The sequence below is a fragment of the Coturnix japonica genome, chromosome 38 (assembly GCF_054131305.1).
Source record: "Coturnix japonica strain WE chromosome 38, WE-NBRP24, whole genome shotgun sequence".
Classification (NCBI taxonomy): domain Eukaryota; kingdom Metazoa; phylum Chordata; class Aves; order Galliformes; family Phasianidae; genus Coturnix; species Coturnix japonica.
The window spans coordinates 5,337,125-5,363,383 of record NC_140700.1 but is presented as its reverse complement, the minus strand read 5'-3'; the positions used below and the strand labels follow the sequence as shown (position 1 = coordinate 5,363,383).

Here is a 26,259-nt window from a genome sequence, read left to right as displayed (position 1 = left end):
ATGTCGGGGTTTGCCCATTTGTTAGGGACTGTCCCCTTCAAAATCCCCTGCCCTGCAGTGCTACATTCACTGCCAACACCACCGCTCCCATTGCCACCCTCTGGCCCTGGCACACAATGCTGGGAGGTGGGGGGGGTGGCCGGGGCCTTCCTCTGTTTGCTCACCCTGGGCCATGCTGTCCCGGCACAACCTTGTGAGATGGAAGCAGGAGATAACTCATCCGGCTGTGTTTAACTCTTCCTGACCAAGTTTTGCCCTTCCTCATCCTCTGGTCCCATCAGCCGGGATGCTGGGCAAAATCTGAGCCTGGAAATGCCATCTGCTTGGTGGTTTTTGCTGCCATTTAATAGGCTCAAGGTCTCCTGATAGAGAAACAAAGGGGTTTCTGCCCTTAAAGAGTGTGGTTTATATGACTGCTGGCAGGGGAGCAGGGCTGTGCATGGGGGTGCTGGTTGCATCCCCTGCCAAAGGCGTTGCAGCACTGCAAAAGATGACCAAAGGCAGTCACACAGGGCACCATCTGCTTCTGAAATGGCTGCTGAACTGAGGTGCTTTCAACCAAAAGACATGCAGGTGGCATCTGAGGAGGCCAAAGATCTCCTCTCAGGCTGCTGCTGCCTGGCTTGCATTGCTCAGTGAGACCCCAGCCCTGGGGTCTTGAGGGAGAACCGGTGGGAGCTCATCCTGCTGCAGTGCAGAGCCCCAGCTCTGAACCAGGGCTCAGCCTCTCCCTCTCCTCTCTCCTGGGGCCAGAGCTCTCTGTACTGGGGATGGGTCCTGTCCTCCAGCCCCATCTGGGCAGGTTTCCTCTCTGCACCGTGATGAAGCAAGGCAGGAATGGAGCCTACACCCCACACTTGGGGATTTGGAGGGGCCGAGGGGGTGGGCTGAGAGCTGTCTTTCATCTCCCTCTTTAACTTTTCAGGAAAACCCAAGTTATAAAGGAGACGTGGCTGAGCCCAAAGCAGCGCCCACGGTGAGCTGTGTGCAGCCTCGCTAGCAGAAATGCTGCTGCCGCTGCCTGAAACCACGCTGCCTCTTAGATACTGCCTGAAAACAGGGAAATGCTCCAAAATAGAGCCTGTACTGTGCTGCCGGGTCCTGCTTGGTGGCTGCCCAGCAGGGCACCTCGCATCCCGCACCATAGAGCAGCATCCATCCCTATGTCCTGCTTGTGAGGGGACCCCACCCCCATCTGTTGGAGGGGTCCCGGTGCATGTTGGATCACCAGGCCATGGGGGTGTGCAAATGAAGTGCTGGTAGAAGAGCGATTTGGGGTTTATCTCATTGCCCTTAATGAGGTTTGGAGAAGAGGTGGCCTCGCACCGTGCTTGTGCTCTTGCAGCCCCTCCTTCGTCTCTGCACTGTGAGGCTCAGCCCGGCATCCCAGCAAAAGCTTCTGCTCTGAGCATTGCTGCTGTGTGTCTTCCGATGCCATGTGTGCAGGGAGGCCGGGCTCAGTGGGGTGGTTACTCAGGGGCACTTTCCCCATTGCAGGGGGGGAGCAGCCGCTCCAGCCGCAGGAACACAGGGGAAAAGATCAAGTACCGGCTGGTGGCTGTGCCTCATGGGAACGACATCGCCTCCCTCTTCGAGCTGGACCCCACCACGCTGCAGAAGACAGATTCCTTCGTCCCACGGTACGTCAGCATGTGCCAGCATGGAGGGCTTGGAATAAAGAGGGAGGGTTAATTGTGTGCTGTGCTGGGGTCTGGTCTGCTCATGTTGGGGCTTTGCTGGGTGGGCTCACTGAGGCACGGTGCTGTTTGTAGGAACTCTTATGTGAGGCTTCGCCACCTCTGCACCAACACCTGGATACAGAGCACCAACGTGCCCATTGACATTGATGAGGAGAGACCCATCCGCCTCATGGTGAGGCCCTGCGCCCTCCTTCCATGCACAGATTTATCCCCTTCCCTCCTGGCTTTACCCAGTGGCTTCACATGGGGGCTGCAGTACCCTGATGAGCACCAGTGTGCTGCCTCCCCCTGCACCTGGAGCCCATCCTGCTTCCAGGAGGGACAAACTGTGTCCCTGATGTCATCTGGGTGTGTGGCAGCTGGTGGGGACACTCGGCACAGCCCTACCTGTGTGACACCACTTCTGTGTTCCTCCCCAGCTGGGCACGTGTCCCACCAAAGAAGACAAAGAAGCATTTGCCATTGTCTCCGTGCCTGTGTCTGAGATCCGGGACCTGGACTTTGCCAATGATGCCAGCTCGATGCTGGCCAACGTGGTGGAGAAGATGAACGAAGGTTTTCTCAGCCAGAATGACCGGAGGTAACAAAAAAAAAACAACAGTAAAATAAAATTTCCCGTGGCAATGGGGCCATGCTGGGGTCCTCCAGCATCGCTGTGGGACGGGGCCCCTGACTGGGTCTTGGTGCCAGTGCTACATTTGCTTTCCTGCCTGCAACCCAAATCCACGCCTGCTTCTCCCCAGGGGTCTGGCAAGGAAATCAGATAACGCTGCAGACCCGCTGCGGCCCCTCCTTTGCTGCTAGAAAAATAAGCGAGGGGCTGTGAGATGGCCCGGTGATAGGGGCAGCCTGGTTAGTCATGGTGTTATTTTTAGGTGGGTGGGTTCTTGGCGTTTCCTGCACAAACAGGGATACTCTGTGGGACAGAGTGAGCTGCTGCTGCTCTGCCAGCCCGTGGCTCTGCAGTGCTTGCTGTGATTGTGACTCAAGGGGCAGAAGACTTACACACAGCTCCATGAATCACGAGCAGAAGGCTGTGATGTTTGGCCTGGCACCTGACTCACAACAATAATTTCCTTAGGAAGCACAGGGGCTGCAGAGTCTCACAGCTGAGGGCAGCTGCTGGCCTCTAGCAGCCAGGGGGATCAACCAGCAGCATCCTGAGCCCTGAGCTTTTTGGTCCTACACAATGTGCCTGCAGCATTGCAGGGAGCTGAGGGTGGGTGGGGTGTGCAAATGGCCCCCCTGACTGCAGGGTCCCACCGCCACGCTGTGCCCCTTTGCAGGTTTGTGATCCAGCTGCTGGAGGACTTGGTGTTCTTTGTCAGTGATGTCCCAAACAATGGCCAGAATGTGCTGGACATTGTGGTGACCAAACCCAACCGGGAGAGGCAGAAGCTCATGCGAGAGCAGAACATCCTGAAGCAGGTGAGTAGCCCTGGGGCTGTGCACAGACAAGCAAGGCTGAGGTCCTTGGAGGTCCCCTGCCTGGCCCTGGGATGTGATGGAGGATGGGTCTCCAAAAAAACCCATGGAGGAAGTGGCACTGGTCTCCAGTTCATGCCCTTATGTTGCACCAGCCCCTCTTGGGAAGGCAGAGGAGGCAGTGTGGAAGGCATGCAGCACTTATTTCTGCTTTTGGACAGATCTTTGGGATCCTGAAAGCCCCCTTCAAGGACAAAGGTGGGGAGGGGCCCCTGGTGCGGCTGGAGGAGCTGTCGGACCAGAAGAATGCTCCCTACCAGTACATGTTCCGGCTGTGCTACCGCGTGCTCCGGCACTCCCAGGAGGACTATCGCAAGAACCAGGTGGGTTGGGGCTGACAGGTAGGGCCCCCATCCCACCTATGTGTTGCACAGCTCCAGGGAGCTGAGGAGGTCTTGGCAGGGGGGGTGAGGGCATGAACAGACCCTGATGTGCAGCCTTGTGTGCTCATTGCTCCAGGAGCACATAGCCAAGCAGTTCGGCATGATGCAGTCCCAGATCGGCTACGACATCCTGGCTGAGGACACCATCACAGCCCTGCTGCACAACAACCGCAAGCTGCTGGAGAAGCACATCACCAAGACCGAGGTGGAGACCTTCGTCAGCCTGGTGCGCAAGAACCGTGAGCCACGGTGCGTGTCCTGCACCCCAGCACAGAGGGTTTTGTGCAGCATGGCATGGGTGTGCTGGAGCAGGCTGGAAGGAGGGCCAGTGCACCCCCCTTACACAGCGAGCTATCCCTGATCCACTCTCTTTCCCAGGTTTTTGGACTACCTCTCAGATCTGTGTGTGTCCAACCACATCGCCATCCCCGTCACCCAGGAGCTGATCTGCAAGTGTGTGCTGGACCCAAAGAACAGCGACATCCTCATCAAAACAGAGTGAGTAGCCCAGCAGAGGGTTCCATGGCTGAGGCTCAGCGCCTGTCCCTGCCTGCTTCCAGCTGTCACAGTGTCCCCATAAATCCCATAATAACCCCATCACCCCTCATGGTGCTGCATCCATAGGAGCACCTCCAAGTTCACTCCTTTCCCACTGCAGGCTGAGGCCGGTGAAGGAGATGTCCCAGACCCACGAGTACCTGAGCATCGAGTACTCAGAGGAGGAGGTCTGGCTCACCTGGACAGATAAAAACAACGACCACCATGAGAAAAGCATCCGGCAGCTGGCGCAGGAGGCCCGGGCTGGCAATGCCCATGATGAGAATGTCCTCAGCTACTACAGGTCGCAATCCCACCGTGTCTTCTGCCCAGACATGGTGAGGACGTGAGGGCTGTACGGCCTCACTCTCTCTCCCTCATTCCCATGCAGGTACCAGCTGAAGCTCTTTGCCCGCATGTGTCTGGACCGCCAATACTTGGCCATCAAGGAGATCTCCCAGCAGCTCGGCGTGGACCTGATCTTCCTCTGCATGGCAGATGAAATGCTGCCCTTCGATCTCCGAGCGTCCTTCTGCCACCTCATGCTGCACGTGCACGTGGACAGGGACCCCCAGGAGCTGGTGATGCCCGTGAAGTTTGCACGGCTCTGGACTGAGATCCCCACCGCCATCACTATCAAAGAGTGAGACACGCCGGGTCTCGCTGCAGCTTTGAGGGATATGGGATGGCAGGTGCCATCCTCTGTAGGGACTGGATAGGCTCCAGCAGGGACCGGGAGGGGGGCACCTGCCTGACCGCTCGCTGCCCTGCGCTCACCCTGCTGTCTCCCCACGCAGCTACGACTCCAACCTCAACGCCTCGCGAGATGACAAGAAAAACAAGTTTGCCAGCACCATGGAATTTGTGGAGGACTACCTCAACAACGTGGTGAGCGAGGCGGTGCCCTTCGCCAACGAGGAGAAGAACAAGCTCACCTTCGAGGTGCGAGAGCTGCCGGTGTCATGGCATGTTGTGGGATGTGGCCTTGGCCGTGGTGACCATCAGCCTCATCCAGACCTTGTGGCTGCCTCTGTGGCATCCCATGTTTGTTAATCCTGCTTGTACCTGAGTGCAGCAAGGTCTGGAGCTGCCTTGTCCTTCCCCAGGTCGTCAGCCTTGCCCACAACCTCATCTACTTTGGCTTCTACAGCTTCAGTGAGCTGCTGCGCCTGACGCGCACGCTGCTGGGCATCATCGACTGCGTCCAAAACCCCCAGCTGATGATGCAGGCAGTCTACAGCGATGAGGTGACGGGTGAGTCCCTGCTCCAGACCAGGCATGGCCCCAGGGTTTCTGCCCAGTGCCATCCAGTTTGGGCTGCAGGAAAACAAGCCACCCGTTTGATCACATGGAAACTTGGGCTGGGGCTGAGCTGAGTCCTTGTCACCCATTCACAAGTCCTGTCAAGCCCTTAGCCATGGCAGAGAAATCCTTCCTGCTCATTCTCTGGTTAACACCCATAGTGTTTTCGAGTCTAAGTGGGTCTTTCTGTCGGTCCTCTCCTGCCTCCCTTCCCTTCTGCCTTAACCCTGCAGGGAAGAATGTGAGGAGGTCAATCCAGGGCGTTGGACAGATGATGTCCACGATGGTGCTGAGCAGGAAACAGTCTATCTTCAGCCCTCCAAGCCTCAGTGCTGGCTCTGCCCCAGAGCCTGTGGACAGAGGGAGGAGTGTTGAAAATGAGAACATTGTGGTGATGGAGACCAAGCTGAAGATCCTGGAGATCTTGCAGGTGGGAGGAGAGGCACCGTGAGGTTGGGAGGGAGTCAAGGAGATGTGGTTTTCTGATGCAAAGAAGCAGATGATGTGATGAGAGGACTCACTTTTGCTTTCTCCCCAGTTCATCCTGAATGTGCGGCTGGACTACAGGATTTCCTACCTGCTTTCTGTCTTCAAGAAAGAGTTTGTGGAAGTCTACCCCATGCAGGACAGTGCGGCTGACGGGACTGCTCCAGCCTTTGACTCCACAAGTAACTCTTCCCTTTGCTCCTGGCACACCCAGGGATATGGAGGGGGAAGCTCCAGCAGCTCTCCATCCACTGGCAGGGAGTTGGGGGATTGGATTTGTGCAGGGTGGATGAGGGGTCTCATGGGTGCTTGGACTGTGGGCTGCAGGGAGCTGGGCTGGTTCCTGCAGGGTTTCTGCCAGTACACAGGATTGTGTTGGTCTCCCTGTTTATCTCCCTTTCCTCTCCCTTCAGCTGCAGCAATGAACTTGGACCGCATTGGCGAGCATGCGGAGGCCATGTTTGGTGTGGGGTGAGTCCCTGCCCCTGGTGTACAGTTAATCTGACTGCAGGGCTCTTCCCTCTTCTCCCCATACTTGCTGCTGGGGCTGAGAGCTGCAGGTGATGATGAAGATGAAGCTCTGAAGGCTCATGCAGCTGTCCCATCTGCCCTGAGAGGTGACAGAGTGCACACCAGCTCCCACATGGCTGCTAACACAAGCACTTTTGTTTTGGTTTCAGGAAGACAAGCAGCATGCTGGAGGTGGATGACGAGGGAGGGAGGATGTTCCTGCGGGTGTTGATCCACCTGACGATGCACGACTACCCACCACTCATCTCCGGCTCCTTGCAGCTCCTCTTCAAGCATTTCAGCCAGAGGCAGGAAGTCTTGCACACCTTCAAGCAGGTAACCCTGGAGAGGCTGCATCTGATGGTCCCTTTGGTTTGGGAGGAGATTTGGGCAAGGAGGGGAGTTGATGGTTTGGGGTTCATGCCCCAGACCAGCTGCACAGGGAAGTCCCTGTGAATGTCACTGCAGGTTCAGCTCCTGATCTCAGCCCAGGACGTGGAGAACTACAAAGTGATCAAATCAGAGCTGGACAAACTGCGCACCATGGTGGAGAAATCAGAGCTGTGGGTGGACAAGAAGGGCAGCGTCAAAGGAGACAGCAATGTGGATGGGAACAAGAAAGAGAAGAAAGAGGTGAAACCAATACCTGGAACCAGCGTGGGAGAGGAGCTGGAGACAGACCTCTCAATGGAGCATGCACAGCGCTGGGAAGAGGAGGGCAGAGAGGGTCCTGTCACACCCCAGGCTTTGGGGAGGTGTGGTGGGACCCTGACGCCATTTCTGTCCCCTTGCAGCACACTGCTGATGAAGAGGTCATTGCTCCAGGAGAGAAGAGCAGCGAGAACTATCAGATAGTCAAGGGGGTAAGAAAGACTACAAGCTATCTCCAGGGCTGGCTGGTGCACCAGTGAGGAGGGAGAGAGGGAAACTGAGGGGAACTTCAGATCTCCTCAGTGGTTCAATAGGAATGAGTCCAAGCCTGGGCTCATTCCTGCCAGCTCAGCACATGAAGAGCCCATTAAGTCCCTGGGTTTGCAAATGAGACTCACCCTGGTGACAGTAGAGGGGAGGGGGCTGGTGATGAGTACAGACACTCTGCTTTACACTTTAAGAAAGATTTCTCAGTGGGAAGCTGCAGTCTGTGAGCGATACCCAAAGCTGGGCATGAAGGAACCATCTGGGCTTATGATGGGCACAAGCAGGTCCTCAGGGCTGGTGGCCATCCTGATGGGCTCCCAGGCTCAGTTCCCCTTTGGTTATTATCCTTCTGTCCCCAGATCCTGGAGCGGCTGAATAAAATGTGTGGGGTTGGAGAGCAAGTGCGCAAGAAGCAGCAGCGCCTGCTGAAGAACATGGACGCCCACAAAGTGATGCTGGATCTGCTGCAGATCCCTTATGAGAAGGTGGGGGGACAGAAGCCAGCTGGTCTCAGAGTGCATGGGGCAAGGGGTGGGGACGTCCTACGTGGTTGGATCCTGCAGCTGGGCAACCTGCTTCTATTCTCCATCTCTCACCAACCCTCTGTCCCCTTCCTCAGGGTGATGCCAAGATGATGGAGATCCTCAAGTTCACCCATCAATTCCTGCAGAAGTTTTGTGCTGGCAATCAGGAAAACCAGGCTCTGCTGCACAAACACCTCAACTTGTTCCTGACCCCTGGGGTAAGGAGAGGAGACTGAAGGACTTTGATATCACTCCTGGGGTTGAGATCAGGAGATGGGAAAGCCAAGAGAAGACACGTGGAGGAGGCAGGACCAGGACAGGCCCCCAGCCTCACTCTCTCCCCCTTGTCCCACAGCTCCTGGAGGCTGAGACAATGCAGCACATCTTCCTCAACAACTACCAGCTCTGCTCAGAGATCAACGAGACGGTGCCGCAGCACTTCATCCACTGCGTGGCCACCCACGGCCGCCATGTGCAGTACCTGGACTTCCTGCACACCATCATCAAGGCCGAGGGCAAGTACGTCAAGAAGTGTCAGGACATGATCATGACCGAGGTGAGCACCACTTCTCCTGCCCGTGGGTTGTAAGCACAGGGCGCAGCTCCTAGGAGGAGCGTGGTTATCTTCTCCATTGGGTAAGAGCCTTCCCAACCACGCGATTTCTCCCTGGAGTTGGAAGAAATATCTCACCCTGGGTGCTGCATCTCATTGCCCCAGTGCAGAAGGTGTCATTGTGAGGTTTCACATCCTGAAGCAGTGACTGGTGACTCTTCCCAACAGCTCACCAATGCCGGGGACGATGTGGTTGTTTTCTACAATGACAAGGCATCGCTGGCCACCCTGCTGGAGATGATGACAGCAGCCAGGGATGGGGTGGAGGAGAACAGCCCCCTGATGTACCACATCTCGTTGGTGGACCTGCTGGCTGCGTGTGCTGAGGGCAAGAATGTCTACACTGAGATCAAGTGTACATCCCTGCTGCCCTTGGAGGACGTGGTGCGGGTGGTGACCCACGAGGACTGCATCACAGAGGTATGGGCTGCCCTATGAGGAGGGTGTCAGTGGCTTTGTTCTGTTTTCCATTCCTCTAATGATGCCTGCACCCCATTCCCACCTCCCCGGCAGGTGAAGATGGCCTATGTGAACTTTGTCAACCACTGCTATGTGGACACGGAGGTGGAGATGAAAGAGATCTACACCAGCAACCACATCTGGACTCTCTTTGAGAACTTCACCCTGGACATGGCCCAGGTGTGTGGGTTGGGCAGGAGGGACACAACAGCAATGTCACCAAAGCTTCCTTTGCAAACAAGGGGTGTGGGCACCACAGGGACTTCTGCAGCCACACTATGGGCTGGGGAGCAGCACTGTGGCATAGACCCAGAAGCTGTGTCGCCATCCATGCCCCCTGGCTCAGCCATGTCCCAGCAGCGCTGTGTGCCAGCAGCATCCAGCTGTGTTTGCTCACCCGGTCCCGATGCCATCAGTATCTTCCCATCTCCTCACAGATGTGCAAAAAGCGAGAGAAGCGCTTGCCAGACCCCACTCTGGAGAAGTACGTGCTGACAGTGGTGCTGGACACCATCAATGCATTCTTCAGCTCCCCCTTCTCAGAGAACAGCACCTCGCTGCAGGTAACGGGGTGTTGCATAGCCCGGCCATGCATGGAGCAAGCAAAGGGCTTATGCATTGAGACAAGGAGTCTGAGAGCACCTTGCACTGACACAGAGCTGTCCATTCTCTTCTTCAGACCCACCAGACCATCGTGGTGCAGCTTCTCCAGTCCACCATGCGGCTGTTGGAGTGCCCCTGGCTGCAGCAGCAGCACAAGAGCTCAGTGGAGGCCTGCATCCGCACGCTGGCGATGGTCGGTAAGGAGCTGTGCTGGAGGGATGCTCTGCTCCCTGCCTGCCAGAGGGATGCAGCTGCTCCGGCTGCTTCTGCTCCAGCTGCAGGCAAGAGCCATCATCCCTACTGCAGCCATGGCAGGGTGCCCTGGGGACGCTGTCTGCTGGGAGCAGGGAGGTCTGGCTCTGGGATGTGCCTTTTTAGCTCCGTGTTGTTTGTCTGGTGTGGCTGGAGGAGAGCTGAAGCTTGGGGTTGGCTGGGGAATTCCTGGTGTGTCCTTGCTGGTGCAGGGCCCAGAAAACAAGCTGGTGTTTGTGGCAGCTTTCCTTCGCCAGGACTTTGCCCTCAGCCTGCCTGCAGCTGCCTGACTCAGGACAGGGGTTGTTAGCACTGAGTCACCACGTGGAAAGCATTGCGTGCTGGTTAGATGCTGGGTGGAGACACTGGCCGGAGACGTAGGATTCCCTTTTGTAATTGCAGCCTCTCCGCACTGGGCTTTTCCAGCTGCAAACCAGAGGCGGTGCCTCCTCCCACCCTGGGCTGTAGGCAATGGGTGCTGCATTGGGGAGGGATGGGTGGATGAACCACAGCCCCCAGCAGCCTGGAGGGCTTTTCTCTTGTATTTTATTCATATCTTCACTGCAAATGAAGAGCAGGTGAAGGGGTGCCTGACCCCAAACCCTTCCCCCTGTCCCGCAGCCAAGAGCCGTTCCATCGCGCTGCCCATGGACCTGGATGCCCACGTCAGCTCCCTGCTCAACAGCAGCTCCACCAGCACCGTGCAGAGGAACACGTCCAGCTACAAGACGGCCACACGGACCTTCCCCCGCGTCTCCACCACCCCCAACCAGTGGGACTACAAGAACATCATAGAGAAGCTGCAGGTATTGGGCTGTGTGACAGCAGGAAGGTGTGGGCATTGCAAAGTCCTTGTCCTGCCCTTTTGTCCCTGTGGCATGCACTGACCTAAAGGTGTGCGCTGTGGTTTGTAGGACATCATTAATGCCCTGGAGGACCGCTTGAAGCCGCTTGTGGAGGCTGAGCTGTCTGTGCTGGTGGATGTCCTCCACCGGCCTGAGCTGCTCTTCATGGAGGGCACGGAGGCGTATCAGCGATGTGAGAGCGGAGGTTTCTTGTCCAAGTGAGGATGCTCTGAAGTTGCCGTGGGGGTTTTGGAGTGGGTTGGGGACCTGTGGGTTGTGCGTCCTGATGTGCACCCACAGAGTGGAGGAGCAGTGGGAAGGTGCCCCTGGGGACCTCCTTGTCCTCTCGACTCTGTGATGGTGACTCTTCTGTGCATGGCCAGGCTGGTGCAGCACACCAAGGACCTGATGGAGACAGAGGAGAAGCTGTGCATCAAGGTGCTACGGACACTGCAGCAGATGCTGGTGAAGAGGAACAAGTATGGTGAGAGGGTGAGCACCGCAGCCCTATGGCACATCCACAGCCCCACTGCTCAGCTGGCAGCTCCCTGCCCACCACAGCTCACAGGTGCTCAGCCTCGTTCTGTTCCATTGCTGGCACTGGGAGCCTCATGATGTTTATTTGTCTTGGCAGGGCAACCTGCTGCGGAAAATGCTCCTGAACAATTACCTGCAGAACAAGAAGTCCAGCTCCAAAGGGGAAATCGTGGATGCTGCTGGGGGAGGTGAGTGCCCTTCTCCTGCACCTTCTGTGTCTTTCTGCGCTGCTCATGCATGCCTTGAATGCCTGGCTCCAAACCGTGGTGGGATCACACCCGTGGATGGTCTCAATGCTCCCACCTCCATGGGAGAGAGGAAGGATTGGGCTGGTAGTGAGTTATTTGTGCTCATTCTCCTTCATCACTGCAGCATCACATCCATCTGTGCCCTCTCCTGCAGGCCAGGACCAGGACTGGTCTGCTATCGCTGCTGTCCAGTGCCGGCTGGACCGAGAAGGAGCCACTAAGCTGGTGGCTGACCTCATCATGAACACCAAGAACGAGAAGATCTTCCAGGAGAGCATCCTGCTTGCCATTCGGCTGCTGGACGGGGGCAACACCGAGATCCAGGTGCCTGCAGTGGCCTCAAGTCCATGGGGTGGTTTACGTGTGCATTGTGAAGGTCCCAATATGGGGAGGACAGGTGCAGAGCAGTCCTTGGTCCCTGGTTGGCCTCTGGGCAGCAGACTTTGCCAGCATTTGGATTGCGTTTGTTTGCTCACCATCTGGGGGAGGAACTACAGACATTTCTCTGTTCCAAGTTTTCCAGCTTAGTGACTGGCTAAAGCTTGGGGCTGGATACTGAAAGGGGCAGGTTGTTGCTGACTGTTTCTGGAGTCGTGCTGATGCCCTCTGCTGGGTATCACAAAAATGACTCAGAGTTGCAGCTCAGTTGATAACTTATAGGTTATGTGGGATACTTTATCGCAGGGAAGCCAACAAATGGCATGTGCAGAAATCTGTGGGGTTCCAAGATTGCAGCTGCTGTAGCTGCTGCTCAGTCTGTTCCTAGCCCTGCTGTGGGTGAAGGAGAACAGGCACAGGGCATGCTGTACGCCTGTAAATCCCAAAGATTGCAATGTCAGGGGCATGAAAAGTAAAGGGTTTAGGGAGAAGAGACGAGGCTGAAAACAAACCTGCTTGCTAGGCTACCTTAAAGTTAAGAGTGCCTCAGGCTGCCAAACCATAGGGGCGGGCTGGGGTGGAGACTCCAACTGCTCTGTGCTTCCTCCTCCCAGAAATCCTTTTACAACCTGATGACGAGTGACAAGAAGTCTGAGAAGTTCTTCAAAGTTTTACATGACCGGATGAAAAAGGCTCAGCAGGAGACCAAGTCAACGGTGTCTGTGAACATGAGCGACATCGGGAACAAACCTCGTGAGGACAGAGATGAGCCTGACCCTGGCACCAAAGGTATGGGGCTGTGTTCTCCCAGCCAGACCAACGCCTGCCTTGTTGGACAGCCTGATGCTAATGGGGTTGGGTTGCCCATAGGACGAGGAGAGACCTTCATGATGCCTGGCACCCCCACCCGATACCCGCTGGCCTTAGGGTTTCGGAAGGGCCATGACACCGGGGAGCAGGGGCAGAACAATGAGATGGGGGTGACAGTCCTGATTATGGAGCCTATTCTGCGATTCCTCCAACTGCTGTGTGAGAACCACAACCGAGACCTTCAGGTTGGTGCTGGGGGCTGGGGCAGAAGCCATGGGGCTGGGATGAGGGTTGGATGGGCTCTACCTCCATTGGGTCCAAACAGGCATTACACTGGCCACTCTGTGCCTCAGCTTCCTATGGATATAACCACCACTCCCTTTGCTTGGTATCCTGGAAGGAGTCAATCAGGGCACTCCTGTGTCCATGGGAGCAGGTGCTGCTCTTGAGGGGTCTGCACACACTATAGGGATTCTCCATCCCTGGAGCTGGGTGCTGGGAGGGGGGGTCAGGACTTGTTTCAGGCTCATAACTGCAGGCTTTGCACAACAGAACTTCCTGCGGTGCCAAAACAACAAGACCAACTACAACCTGGTGTGTGAGACGCTGCAGTTCCTTGACATCATGTGTGGCAGCACCACGGGAGGGCTGGGGCTGCTGGGCCTCTACATCAATGAGTACAACGTGGCCCTCATCACCCAGACCCTGGAGACCCTGACTGAGTATTGCCAAGGGCCCTGCCACGAGAACCAGGTCTGTGGTGTTGCTGTGGGTCTGCATTGTTCCTGGGGCTGCAACCATAGCACAAAACATTGCATTTCTCCCCTAGAGCTGCATCGTGACCCACGAGTCCAATGGGATTGACATCATCACAGCCCTCATTCTCAATGACATCAGCCCCCTCTGCAAGTACCGGATGGACCTGGTGCTGCAGCTGAAGGTGGGCAGAGCCTGGGCCTGGGGTCAGTGGCACATGTGTGAGCTCCTCAAGCTCATCAGGGTCTTCTCCCCACCAGGACAACGCCTCCAAGCTCCTCTTGGCCCTCATGGAGAGCAGACACGACAGTGAGAACGCTGAGCGGATCCTCATCAGCCTCCGCCCTCAGGAACTGGTAAGGGCTGAGTGGGGTGGGAGGGTGAAGGACCCCCATGAACTTGCTGCTGGACCCCGACACCTCCAGGTCCTGGTGGAGTTTCAGCCCAAACCCACATTGGCTGCTGCCCTACCAGCAGCTGCACCAGCATCCCTCCTGAGGAGGAAAACAGGGTGAGGAGACCAGGACAAGCTCACCCACCCTCTGCTGCCTTCCAGGTCGACGTGATTAAGAAGGCCTATCTGCAGGAGGAGGAGTGTGAAAACGCTGAGGTTTCCCCTCGGGAAGTTGGCCACAACATTTATATACTGGCACTGCAGGTACTGATGCTGCAATCTGCTGTGACCCACCAGGCTGGGCTCCCACTCACCCATCTGCACATCTTATTTATCTCCATTTTCTCCCATGCTGGGAGATGTGCTTTTTGCCTTCCATGAAAACCCAGCATTGTGGCTTATTGTCCGTCCCACTCCAGTGCTGCAGAGGCTGCTCCATCCCATGCTGACACAGCTCTTGTTGTTCCCTTCCAGCTGTCCCGACACAACAAGTCCCTGCAGCAGCTCCTGAAGCCAGTGAAGCGAATCCAGGAGGAAGAGGAGGAGGGCATCTCATCCATGGTATGGAAAGTCCTCGGGCATGGAGGCTGCCCTGCTGCTTGTCAGCCAGGATTTGGTTCCCCTCTGCTCCCCTCCTCCTGCCCTTCCCTTCAGAAGGGCTGAGTCCTCTGCTGCCATTTCTTCCTGCTGTACCTCAGCTCCTGAATGAGATTCAGCAGTAATATGATTTCCCCGGGGTTTAGGGGCATTGATTTGTAATTTGTGGATTAGCAGCTTTTGGATGTAATTATTGCAGGGAATCGAATGTCTGTCACCTTAGGGAGCACTTGTACCCCTTTGGGAAGCTTTAATTCATTTGCTTTCCCTTGAAACCTCATCAGGTTCGCTACAATTTGAGGAACGATGTTGTCAGTGCAGTTAGACTTGAACCCCCCCGGCTGTCCCCGCTCTCACCCTCTCTCCTCTCCCAGCTCAGCCTCAATAACAAGCAGCTGACGCAGATGCTGAAGTCGACGGCCCCCGTCCAGGAGGAGGAGGAGGACCCGCTGGCGTACTATGAGAAGCACACGTCCCAGATTGAGGCAAGACCTGTTTGGGCTGCTAGTACAGACAGCTGATGGATCCCACGTGTGCTCTGCCTGCCTCGTGCCCCGTTATTCTGCACCAGGAGCCTTCCCAGCTCGGTGCCCATAGGAGGCAGCTGCAAAGAGCTGGAGACATTAGCAGAGCCCATGGGGAGTTGGGGGTGTGCGTGGACCCCTAGGGCCCTTCCTTCTTCTCCCCAGAGCAGGCAGTGGAACAGCCCTGTCCTTGCTTGTTCCTCCCAGCATAGCCATGCAAGGATGTGTTTGCAGGGTCAAGTTGTAGCGTTAAATGAGTGGTGGTGATATTTGGATTTGGGGAGGTATGGCTGGGTGTTGAAAAGCAGGCAGCCCAGCATGCTATGGGTGGGATGTAAGGCATTTTATTCCTGCAGATCGTGCGCCTGGACCGCAGCATGGAGCAGATCATCTTCCCAGTGCCTGGAATCTGCGAGTTCCTCACCAAGGAGACCAAGTACCGACTGTTCACCACGACGGAGCAGGACGAGCAGGGCAGCAAAGTCAGTGATTTCTTCGACCAGTCGTCCTTCCTCCACAATGAGATGGAGTGGCAGAAGAAACTGCGCAGTAAGAGCGAGCCAGACCTTCCCTTTGCAGCAGAGCAGCTGTGAGCCGGGGGGCAGCCATGCTCTGTGGGGGCTGTGACCCCCAATGGCAGCCTGGAGATCTCCTTATTGCCCCTGGGAGGTTGTATTTCCTCCACTCCTGTTAGTGCAATTCCTCATAACCTGGGAGCATCTTCCAACACATTCCACACCTGCAGCTGTGCTCCCCTAGAGAGCCCTCTCTTTGTTTCAGTTGGCTTCTCCCAAGCCAGCATCCAGCAGCTCCGTGTTGTTGATAAAGCTGCTATCTCTGCACTATGCAGATCTCAGGTGCTTTCAGGGCTGCACCAGGACAGACTTCCTGGCTTAAAATAACAGGAGCTCAGTCAACAGTTAGGAGGCACACTATAAATACTGTGCTGTGGCCCAGAGGTAGCACGGCAGCACTGAAAACGCTTTCAGATCCAGTCAAAACTATCTTAGGAATTCAGCAGGAAACAGGTTTCCAGTACGGATGGGAAATTGCTGCCTGTGTCTCCCCTGGGACAGAGAATCAGGCTGCAAACACAAAGGCACTGTTGTTTGGAAGGGTGTGAGGATGTAAGAGGTGGGAGAACAGGGAGGAGTGAAGCCAATCTGATTCCAAGGTGCCAGGGGAGGTCAAAGGGCCCAGAAACCACAGAGTGTGAGCAGAGACATTTTGAACTTGGGTTCCTGTTACAGAATGAGGGTCCCACTGGCTGTGCTGGGCTCAGTGTGGGTGTCCAAGAGGTCACAGCCTTCCCTGCTGGCACGAGGTTGGCTGAGATGTGTGTCTGCCTCCTCTCCCCGCAGGCATGCCGCTGATGTACTGGTTCTCCCGCAGAATGACTCTCTGGGGAAGCATTTCCTTCAACCTGGCCGTCTTCATCAACATAATCATTGCTTTCTTCTACCCTTATGTTGAAGCCACTTCCATGGGTAAGTGCCCCAGCAGCTTCTGCTCCTCCTAGTGGAGGATAAAGGGGATCCTGGTGTGCAGGGAGCATTGTCCCCTTGCTTGTGTTCAGCCTTTGTCTCCTCTTGACTCCTAAAGCCTTTTCTGCTGGTCCTGGCAAGGGACTGAATCGAGGTTTCAGTTGCCAGCCCTCCCACGACTTCCTTCTTAGGGAACAGGCTGGGCTGTACTTTCCCTGTTTGGAAAATAGGGGAAGTAAGGACAGAATACGTACCAGCTGTCTGGGAGCCTTAATGATCTACAGTGGTTGGAGATCTCAGATAAAAGATGTTAGAAAAGCGTATCAGTAAGGACCATCTCTGCAGTCAAACACCATTTCTGTCTTCCTTCCCTCAGATAATCAGCATATTGGGATTCTGGATGCTTTGGGCAGTAACACAGTGTCTGATTGGCAACGTGCATTTAACCTCATGCCATTTAATTGCTGTGGGTCATCTCTTTCCAGGAGTGCTGGATTCCCCATTGATCTCACTGCTCTTCTGGATTCTGATCTGCTTCTCCATCATGGCCCTGTTCACCAAGCGGTACGGTGTCAGACCGCTGCTGGTGGCCCTGATCCTGCGATCCATTTATTACCTGGGGATTGGACTCACACTGAACATCCTGGGAGCTCTCAATGTAAGCTCTCGGAGCGCTGCTGGAAAGACAGCATAGCGTCCCATGCCACAGGAGGCTGTTCTGCACTCACAAAGCACAGCAAACCTCACTCCCTCCTTCCCATTTCTGCTTGCTCTCCAGCTGACCAACAAGATTGTGTTCGTGGTGAGCTTTGTGGGTAACCGTGGGACCTTCATCCGAGGCTACAAGGCCATGATCATGGATGTGGAGTTTCTTTACCATGTTGGCTACATCCTGACCAGCGTCCTGGGGCTCTTTGTGCACGAACTCTTCTACAGCATCCTGGTACAGTAGATGTTTGGGGCACAGATGTAGCCAGGCTGTGCTGTTAGGAGCTAAAAGTTTCCTATGGCACCTTCCAGGTGCTGATCGATACCAGCAGTGAGAACAGTGCCCCGTGCTCCAGTATTTGCGTAGGCTGATCTTTCTGCCTCCCGACAGCATCTATTACTGTCTCTCTCCCAGCCTTTTGCTATCACTCTCTTTCTAATCTCTGCTGCGTGCTTTATCTGGGTCAGCTGGGAGACAACGTGAGCTGGTGCGGGCAGAAGCAGGGGGTATGCGTCCTATTCTTGGCTGTCCTGCTGTGCTGAAGTTTGCTTCATTCTTCTGCAGTAAGACAAAAAACTCGAGTGCTTTATGTGAAAGTTACTCGGTGTCTAGTGAGTGATCCCAGATCTCGGGATAAAAGGGGCACAGGTAGGCCAGGCATTGTCACAGAAAAGCACCCTGCAGCATTTCTTTGCTCCTGGATCCTTTCAGCTGTTTGACTTGATCTACCGTGAGGAGACCTTGTTTAATGTCATCAAGAGCGTGACGCGCAACGGGCGCTCCATCCTGCTGACTGCCCTCCTGGCTCTCATCCTTGTCTACCTCTTCTCCATCGTGGGCTTCTTGTTCCTGAAGGATGACTTCATCCTGGAGGTGGACAGGCTGCCGGACAGCAAAGCCCAAGGTGAGCCAAGCCATGGACTGCTGTGGCAGAGCACGGGTCCTTCTCTGAGGCTGCATCACTGTGTGCAGTCATTGATGTGTGGTCCCACACTCTTTGGAAAGCTGGTTTTGGGGCTGGCAGAGAAGAATCTGCCTGCATTGATATAGAGACCTCACGCTGCAGAAAACAAGGCCTGGGGGTTGGGGGGACTGCAGAGAAGGAGGTGGGCAGATAGGAATGAATGCTGTAGCACTGCAGAAGTCTTACTGGAACTCGAGCAGAAGATGGATGATGCTGACGTTGCTCTGGCTGTTAAAAAAACAAGCAGCTTGTGTGTCAATCATAACACAGGGTTTTGGGTTAGGCTTATTCTCCTCTTCTTCGCATCTGAAGCCTTCTCGGTATGATTTTACATTCACAGAGATAAGGTAGCATGGAAGAAATATGCCCAGATTATTTGAGTCAAGTGCAGGTCATAAATATACAGTAGGTTGGAGATTAGAGTCTAAAAATCAGGATGCTTTAAAGAGTGAATACCCTTCCAAAAGCAGCTGGTTGGTGGTTGCATCCAAAGCTCTCCTAACTTCAAAGGATGAGAATGTGGTTTTTCTGCATCTCAGCCTGGAAAACTGGCAGCTATCTCTGAACAAAGCTGGGATGTCAGTGGGATGATTACCCAGCCCATGGCAGGGGAATTGGAACTAGATAATCTTTAAGGTCCCTTCCAATCTGAGCCATTCTATGATTCAAAACCCAGAAAAGGCCAAGAGAACGTGGATCAAGGTTTTTTTTTCAAGTTATTTGAAAGCTGCAGTGAGATGCAGGTGAAGAACATTTGTGACAGGAGCAAAGAGCTGAGGCTCTGACAAGGCTATGGGCTCTTTTACTTGCAGATGACCCCTTGGGGATGCAAAGGAACATGGAGACCTTCATGGAGTCCTGCAGTGGTGACAAAATTAGCTGCTCCTCTGTGCCCACTGCCTTGCAAGGTAAGTGAGCTCATCAGAAAGGTCAGTGCAGTTAGCAGCAGGGTAACCTTACAGCCTTGTTTGCCAGCCAGCTCAGAAAAATCCTACAAAGGACTGAAAGATGGGGAAAATAGCCCATTTTTTTGCATTTATTGAGTGAAGGGCCTGAAAATCCTGCACTCCCTCTCAAAAAGATGTTGAAATACTGATTTAATTTGGTCATAAAGCGGGTGCTTTGGGGGTGCTCAAACACCCCCATTGCAAGGAGGAAGATGGAGGAGATGCTGGGATGCTTGGGATCACACTGCATCGCTGCAGCTCATCCCTGGAGCTCTGGATTCTTTGCTTCTTGTGCCCTGTCTGTGCTCTGGCTTTGTGTTTTTATTCTTCCCTCTGGTGTTGTAGAAGCAGACGCTGACCAGTGGGAACGAGCCTGTGACACACTGCTCATGTGCATTGTCACTGTCCTGAACCACGGCCTGAGGAACGGAGGGGGTGTGGGGGACATCCTGCGCAAGCCATCGAAGGACGTGAGTGGGGTCCCTTCCTTCTGCCATCGCAGAGCTGCCCTTCCTGCCTGGATATCACTCCCAGCTCTTTCCCCCTCTGCCATCCTTCAGTGCTTTCCCCATCACACCCCCCTCACTGCTCCTCACCTTGTTCCCTCAGCCTGTGGTCCTTGCAGCCAGGCAGCACAGATGGAGGTTTGCAAGACACGTATTTTCCCTTTTGTCCATCACAGGAGTCCTTGTTTCCTGCTCGGGTTGTCTACGACCTCCTCTTCTTCTTCATTGTCATTATCATCGTCCTGAACCTCATCTTTGGGGTCATCATTGACACCTTTGCTGACCTGAGGAGCGAGAAGCAAAAGAAAGAAGAAATACTGAAGACCACTTGTTTCATATGTGGTGAGTGCAAGGTCCTTGGCTCTGCGTGTACAGGAACTGCCCCCACGCTGTTCCTCCCTTTAAGGTCAGACACAAGGGAAGGAGTGAAGCTTCAGCTGGTTTTTAGGTTTCATTTGGTTCACAACACAACTTAAATCCGTTCATCTGTGGGTCGCTGCAGTGTGAGGAGGCTGAAACAAGGACACAAAGCGGGTGGGGAAATTATCCCTATTCCTACTGTCCTTCTGTTAATGAGATGATAAAGGAATGCTGCACTGTGGTGTTCTCATCGCCGTGCATCACTCCTGGGACCAGCATTTATCAACTGGAAAACAAAAGCATATTGCTAAGGAAATAAATAGAGGAAAATGTTCCAGAATGCTTTTGGTCATAGGAAGGCATCCAAAAAACCAACCCAACCATAAATATAGCTGTTGGTTTTTTTCTTTCTTGTAAGATCCATTGGGTGCATTTTGTTCTTTTAGATTATATAGGCAGGAAGCACAGCTAGTAGGACTTTAAATAGAAGCCTCATGAATACACAACTGGGTTATTTTCTCTCTGCTTTGGATGCTTGTTGTGTGCTAAATGCCAACTAATTATTAAAAGCACTTCTTGAAAGTCACACCTGGGACAGGAGGCAATTATCCGCACTTCCTTTCTCATGTGTTTCCTTGCTCACTTCTTACCTTGGCCTCCCCTCCTTTTCTCTCCACCTTCTCCACACTTGACTGCCTTTCCCAGGACTCGAACGGGACAAGTTTGACAACAAGACGGTGTCGTTTGAGGAGCATATTAAGTATGAGCACAACATGTGGAACTACTTGTACTTCATAGTGCTGGTGCGAGTGAAGAACAAGACGGACTACACAGGTCCTGAAAGCTACGTGGCTCAGATGATAAAGGTACGTGTCCTTTCCGAGCAGCTTATTGCACCCTGCCTGCCCCAGAGAAATGTTGGAGAATGGTGGGATTGCCAAAAAAAACCAACAGGTTTTGAGAAGGAACTTTTGGAAAATAGATAAGGAAGTCATTGATCTGAGGTTCATTCCTAGCTGGTTAATTCTGCTTTGCCATCGGGGTGTAGCGAGCAGTACAGGCTGTGACTGCAAGGTGAGTTCAAGGCAAAAAGGGAAGGCAAGGAGAAAAACCCTTCTGAACCTGGACCCAGACTGGGGGTAAAGAGGCTAAATGAGTAGGTGGGGGGAAATGTGCAGGGATGCAGACAAGCCTTTGAGAATTTCTTTAGACCCCAAGCGTAGCCAAACCTCCATGGAAATCCTGCTGCATCTTCTGTTTCCTTCTCACCCCCTCTGTTCTCCATGGTCACCTTCCCAGAACAAGAACCTGGACTGGTTTCCCCGGATGCGAGCCATGTCACTGGTCAGCAATGAAGGGGAAGGGGAACAGAACGAGATCCGAAATCTTCAAGACAAACTCAACTCAACAATGAAGCTCGTGTCCCATCTCACCTCCCAGCTGAATGAGCTGAAGGAACAGGTACTAAACCTTATAAGAAACAGGAAAGCTTGTATTAAAATACCCTCTGTCCTTACCAAAATAGACACCTGTTCCAAGAGCAGGAGGCAGAACCAGCCCATCCCTATTTAACTATGGATACAATTCAAAGGGCTCTTTTAGCTTTAAGAACACTCAGGCCATGAGTTTTTTGATACCTCCTCATCAGCTAGGGTCCAACTCATGGGGTGTTCTGGCAGATGCTTAGAGCAGCCCAGTCAGTCACACACCTGAGAAGCACGCTAATGATCAGAGTAACAGCCTGCTTTCCTACCTCACTTGTGTCCTTGTTTGAACTCCAGATGACAGAGCAAAGGAAGCGCAGACAAAGAATGGGGTTTGTGGATGTCCAGAATACCATGAACCACTAAGACGCAGAAAAAGGATCAGCTTCACCCACTGAAGGACTGAACAAACCGATCAGATGCTGAGGCTGCTTATCGCTGGGTCCCATGCATGGACATCACTGTCAGAGAAAGCAGGACCACGTGGAGGGGCTTCCAAGTCAATATTTTCCTTAGATTGCTTGTAAGCAATTCAGGAACCAACGGCTGGCGAGGATTCCTCACAGTTCCTGGACCCACATGTTACTCCAATGCCCTTAGAGGAAGATACATTATACAAGACTTTCATTCCTCATTGCAATAACTCTTTATTTTGCAAATGTGGGGGGTTGTATCTTTATCTCCATGCGCTGCATCTGGGTGGCCTCCACCTCAGGTGTTGTGTAAGTAGCTGTAGGGCTGCAGTATTTAACTTATTCCAGGAGTGTCTCTAAATGTGGAACTTTGCAAGCCAGCCATCGTATTTGCTGTACCTGCTCCGTGCTGCTTCCTGTCCATTTAAAGAGTTCTGTTCATCACTTTGGTGCAGTAAAAGAGGAGCTGACCTCGAGGAGATGGATTTGATAATTTAGCTCTCCAAGTGAGGATGAGTATCAAAGCCAGGACTGTGTGTTCACACAGTCTTTTGCCTTCTGTGGACAAAGAATATCTGGGCAGTAGTAGTAGGAAACTGCAGGTTTACAGGAGTTCACTGTGAAGGGGTGTCCTGTGGGTTAGTTTCATCTCTGGTGTAATGTTTTACTTTGTTGTTGTTGTTGTTACTTAAGAACTAAAGTGTAAATTGCCTTAACTAAATTAAAGACAAAATGAAGTTATAATAAAAACTTAAATATGGTAAAGAAACCTCCCTTCCTCTACGCTCTGGGATGCAGGCTGGGCTGTCATAAATAGAAATACAGAGCAATTAAAATACATGAGCCAATCCATGGCTATATTACCAAAGGTACTCACCAACCCACTGCCAATAATGTTACCATGAAGAACTACCTGCAACACCAGCCTTGCATTCTGAAGTGCTGGATTGGAGCATCCTGCAAACTTCCAAGTTCTTTCACCACTTGCCAGGAAAACAGAGTCCAACACACAGGAAGGAGCAGCTGTTCGTGCTGTATGGAGCCAAGCAGAGTCCTGGCATAGCTGCGTTCTAGACACTCATCATTCTCCAGCCAAGCAGCGCTGTAGCCATCCCAGCTCTAATCCTGCGCCTCTGCCTCCTAAGAATAGGGGCTGAGACAAGCGCTGAAGATTTAAAGAGCAATAAAAATATGCCACAGCCATGGACTAATCACGCTTGAAATTAGTTGCTGGCCTGATATAGCAACACATCATGACAACCTATCTTCATCCCTCAGAATGCAGTAACTGACACAGAACCTTCTCTTCCCGCTGGGGGCAATGTGCATAGTTAGCTGAGCCAGCATCACAACAGTGCAGCATTGCAGGCAAGGTATACAGCTGAGATCTCTTCTTACACTGCTCTGCTGTCACCATGGTAAACAGCCACCTCAGTCCCTCCTTGCATCTTCCCAGGCTACTTCTCAAAAGAAAAACAAACGTGATCATTAAAAGTTCTCTCTCCCTCAGTTTCCCTGTTAACAGTGCAAACACAGATAAGCACAGCTATGTCTCCCTGCCGTCACTACTGCTGTCTTCACGAGCAAATTTAAAGCTTGTTGTTGTAGGCTGTGCCTCCTTGCCGTGCACTGCCTGATGGGCTGTTTCTTACAATACTAATGATCTGGTCTAACACCACAAAGCCCTTTTCTTTATAACGTTTACACCGATCCAATATGCCCCCATCACAGATGTGGTAAAGTAGGTCCCACATTCCCAAAAGGAAAAGAGCAGACATTACAAAAAAGGTATAAAGTCTGAACAAAAAAAAACCTGCTGTTGCTAAGAGGAATGAATGGTTTTATTCATCATGGCAACACGGAGCGTTAGGGTTATGTACAGGGGGAGCAGGGGTCAGCCTGTCACTTCGAGTCCTCTTCAGATTTCTTGGTGTAAAACCTTTCTCGCCATTTTCTCCACGTCCCTTTTTTCATGTCTTCCATCTGTTTCAGCATGTCTGCAAAAGGAGAACGGAGAGAGATGGGGAAAGAGGAGGAAAAAAAGCAGGAAGGCAAAGGGCTGAAAGCTCTCTTATAAGAGCTTTGCCTTACAAATGTTTTCTCTTTTTCGACTTTTTGCCTTAATGAATTTCTATTTCAGGGCCTGAGGCAAGTTTGTTTCCCTTCCAATCAATTGTGCAGGGAGTCCCTTATCTCTAACAACTAATATTCAGTTGCCATGCGCTACAGTCAAAGTTAGGAACTGGAGCAGAACAAAAGGCATTGGCTTCCTGCACCACGCTTAATAAATGATTTGGCTGAGAGTCTTTCTGCATTGTGGTGCCCTGTTTTCTCTCAAGGTCTAATACAAGATAAGAAGTACTGAAGGGAATTTGAACACGATGAAATGGAAGTCAAGAATTTTTTGAGCCACGTAGCAAACGTGGATTGCTTTCATACAGCTCCTGCCATTCTATCTGAAGAAGCCTTTACAAACCCTCTGCTGTTCCTGCCCACTGCAAAAACCACAATTGACTTTTTGTCCCGATAGATTACTGAGACTCTCCTCAATTATGCCTGAACTGATACCTTTCGAGCCATCCTAATACACCTGCATGGCAGTCCCAATCAGTCCTTTAGTCACAAGCGTTTAGTAGAGGTGATGAAGTGAACACCACAAAGAACAGAATGTAATTTATCTCCTGCATTGATTTACTCCCAAATCACAGTATTAGTACCTGTTGCTAGGATCATCTTGCAATCCTGCACTGTCACTCCAGTGAAGCTTGTGTCTTTCAGGCGTGGATACTTCACAAACAAGTAGGTGAGAGAAGGAGAGACAGAACAAGGCATTACAAGTGCACTACAAGACTTAATATACCACCAAATAAATAACAGAGCCCTACTCATTTTCAGTCAAGAAATAAGAACTGTGCTCATCCATAGCAAAAACTACCCCTGGCATTGTTCAGACACAGCAGCACTGGGGAACTCAAAGGCACCAGGTAGTGCAGCATCCACCTGACTTCTCATTTGCCTGCTGTATGCCCAGAACCCCTGCTGGGAAGAGGCAGTGTGCTGCAGCAGGTGGTGACTGCCCCACTAAAGGGCTGGCAATGGCTAACAGCAAACCTTACCTTGTTTTTGTAGAAGTTGGTGTGGATTCTGACCAAGCTCTCATACATTTGGTCGCAGGTCTCAGGATCAGTGATCTGGAAAGTGACAGAAATATCACACAAGTCTTATTTTAAAGCCTGCATAGCAACAGATTTCATTTGAGCTGAAAGTGTGAGAAGGACAGCAGAACAGCAGCTGAGTTCTCAGTGCAATGCAGGATGCTGCTGGCCCCTATTGTGCTGCTCCTGAATGCAGAGCATTTTCTTTCTCCTCCACTTCTGGCCAGCTTGGCCTACAAGAATAATGAGGCACGTAAGTTCTAGAAGGGACCTTGAGTTCTGCTCACAAAGATATGACAGCTCAACTGTGAGTGCACAGGGAATGTGAACGTAGCTGGATGGTTTTCTCCTCGTGCTTATTGGCCAGCACTGTGAAAGCTGAGCTTTCTCTGCTCAAAGGCAGGTTCTGCTGCCTGTTTCATTCTAAAGGATCAAACAGGATCAGGCACTGGGATGGAAGGTAGAGAAAATCCTGGTGCGAGCTAAAAATAGTTTATAATTGATCAGGGAAAAGCGGCATGAAAAGCACTGAGCAGCTTGTGTGGGGTAAATGGATTTCTATTTTGGTCCAGTAAGTTGGAAAGATTTTGCTAATACCTAAAACTCTCGGTGCATCTGACAGGTGCCTCAGCCTTACAGAGTCTGCTCAGCACCATGAATGGCACGGCGTCTTGTTTTTCTGATTTATAGCAGGGAATAACTTGATGAGGACCCTGAACTGCTGCCCAATGACATCAAAGGCAACGATTAAAACAGACACATGAACAAGAATAGTATCAGCCATAACAAGGCAGGATAAAATGACACAGCTCGTCTGTCCTTGGGGTGCTGGAAGGGGCTGGAAACGGCTCCTGCAGCAGAGGGGATGAGGCCAGAGGTTGTCAAGCACCATCAAACTGCAGCTGATTCTCAGCTCGGGGTATCTGCAGTCATTTCCATGTGACCCCGCTGATGTTGCAGTGATGACAGCAGCAATAGCCATTAAACAGCGCTGCCTCCACGTGGATAAAGCAGACATTCAGCTGCCAGAACATCCTTTAAGGCCCCTCCATCCCTCACCCATCCCTTCCTTTGGCTGCATTAAACCCTTACACACACAAATCTCGGTACCATACACAGACACCAACCACCCCCCATCCCCATGTAGGCCGCAGCCGCCGTCCCGGCCCCGTCCCCGCTCCCACCTGCGTGTTCTCCCCCTCTCGGAAGGCCTGGGCCACTCTCTGCCGAATAAAGGCTCCCAAATCCCGCTGTCGCTTCGTCTCCTCCACCGGCCACTCCTCGCACAGCCGCAGGAAGCGCCGGTACCTGGTGGCCGCCATATTTAACACGTGATTCTTATAGGGTGGGGGCGGAGTTGCTCATGCGCAGTCCCC

General features: G+C 52.9%; 2 protein-coding genes across 4 annotated transcripts in view; one reads left to right on the top strand and one right to left on the bottom strand.

Annotated features, from left to right (window-relative positions):
• Window positions 1-22,497, top strand: part of ITPR3 (inositol 1,4,5-trisphosphate receptor type 3) — a 33,283-nt gene extending 10,786 nt beyond the window's left edge. Inside the window, exons 10-58 of one of the 3 annotated variants that reach the window (XM_015885334.3) lie at window positions 926-976; window positions 1,498-1,640; window positions 1,773-1,872; window positions 2,120-2,280; window positions 2,987-3,128; window positions 3,347-3,508; window positions 3,645-3,817; window positions 3,947-4,066; window positions 4,227-4,409; window positions 4,497-4,748; window positions 4,903-5,047; window positions 5,212-5,359; window positions 5,641-5,837; window positions 5,946-6,075; window positions 6,307-6,364; window positions 6,574-6,739; window positions 6,872-7,036; window positions 7,198-7,266; window positions 7,681-7,806; window positions 7,941-8,063; window positions 8,201-8,401; window positions 8,627-8,878; window positions 8,972-9,097; window positions 9,355-9,480; window positions 9,597-9,717; window positions 10,394-10,578; window positions 10,687-10,835; window positions 11,001-11,109; window positions 11,252-11,342; window positions 11,557-11,726; window positions 12,395-12,569; window positions 12,651-12,835; window positions 13,143-13,343; window positions 13,420-13,530; window positions 13,607-13,702; window positions 13,903-14,004; window positions 14,215-14,301; window positions 14,712-14,822; window positions 15,218-15,410; window positions 16,223-16,348; window positions 16,831-17,003; window positions 17,124-17,288; window positions 17,766-17,958; window positions 18,831-18,926; window positions 19,311-19,435; window positions 19,648-19,813; window positions 20,537-20,697; window positions 21,131-21,292; window positions 21,613-22,497. In XM_015885334.3, coding sequence (XP_015740820.2) covers window positions 926-976; window positions 1,498-1,640; window positions 1,773-1,872; window positions 2,120-2,280; window positions 2,987-3,128; window positions 3,347-3,508; window positions 3,645-3,817; window positions 3,947-4,066; window positions 4,227-4,409; window positions 4,497-4,748; window positions 4,903-5,047; window positions 5,212-5,359; window positions 5,641-5,837; window positions 5,946-6,075; window positions 6,307-6,364; window positions 6,574-6,739; window positions 6,872-7,036; window positions 7,198-7,266; window positions 7,681-7,806; window positions 7,941-8,063; window positions 8,201-8,401; window positions 8,627-8,878; window positions 8,972-9,097; window positions 9,355-9,480; window positions 9,597-9,717; window positions 10,394-10,578; window positions 10,687-10,835; window positions 11,001-11,109; window positions 11,252-11,342; window positions 11,557-11,726; window positions 12,395-12,569; window positions 12,651-12,835; window positions 13,143-13,343; window positions 13,420-13,530; window positions 13,607-13,702; window positions 13,903-14,004; window positions 14,215-14,301; window positions 14,712-14,822; window positions 15,218-15,410; window positions 16,223-16,348; window positions 16,831-17,003; window positions 17,124-17,288; window positions 17,766-17,958; window positions 18,831-18,926; window positions 19,311-19,435; window positions 19,648-19,813; window positions 20,537-20,697; window positions 21,131-21,292; window positions 21,613-21,681 — 7,041 coding nt within the window. In that variant the 3' untranslated portion in view covers window positions 21,682-22,497. Of the gene's footprint in view, window positions 1-925; window positions 977-1,497; window positions 1,641-1,772; window positions 1,873-2,119; window positions 2,281-2,986; window positions 3,129-3,346; window positions 3,509-3,644; window positions 3,818-3,946; window positions 4,067-4,226; window positions 4,410-4,496; window positions 4,749-4,902; window positions 5,048-5,211; window positions 5,360-5,640; window positions 5,838-5,945; window positions 6,076-6,306; window positions 6,365-6,573; window positions 6,740-6,871; window positions 7,037-7,197; window positions 7,267-7,680; window positions 7,807-7,940; window positions 8,064-8,200; window positions 8,402-8,626; window positions 8,879-8,971; window positions 9,098-9,354; window positions 9,481-9,596; window positions 9,718-10,393; window positions 10,579-10,686; window positions 10,836-11,000; window positions 11,110-11,251; window positions 11,343-11,556; window positions 11,727-12,394; window positions 12,836-13,142; window positions 13,344-13,419; window positions 13,531-13,606; window positions 13,703-13,902; window positions 14,005-14,214; window positions 14,302-14,711; window positions 14,823-15,217; window positions 15,411-16,222; window positions 16,349-16,830; window positions 17,004-17,123; window positions 17,289-17,765; window positions 17,959-18,830; window positions 18,927-19,310; window positions 19,436-19,647; window positions 19,814-20,536; window positions 20,698-21,130; window positions 21,293-21,612 lie in introns of all 3 variants that reach the window. The other 2 variants (XM_015885333.3, XM_085526873.1) reach the window with 2 other exon arrangements.
• Window positions 22,498-23,551: 1,054 nt separating this feature from the next.
• On the bottom strand, window positions 23,552-26,223 carry UQCC2 (ubiquinol-cytochrome c reductase complex assembly factor 2). Its single transcript, XM_015885332.3, has 4 exons — window positions 26,068-26,223; window positions 24,845-24,919; window positions 24,446-24,515; window positions 23,552-23,725 (listed from the first exon to the last, which is right to left on the bottom strand). Exons 1-4 carry the CDS (start codon window positions 26,203-26,205, stop codon window positions 23,631-23,633), a joined length of 378 nt encoding a protein of 125 aa, XP_015740818.2. The 5' UTR covers window positions 26,206-26,223; the 3' UTR covers window positions 23,552-23,630.
• Between the last annotated feature and the right edge of the window lie 36 nt (window positions 26,224-26,259).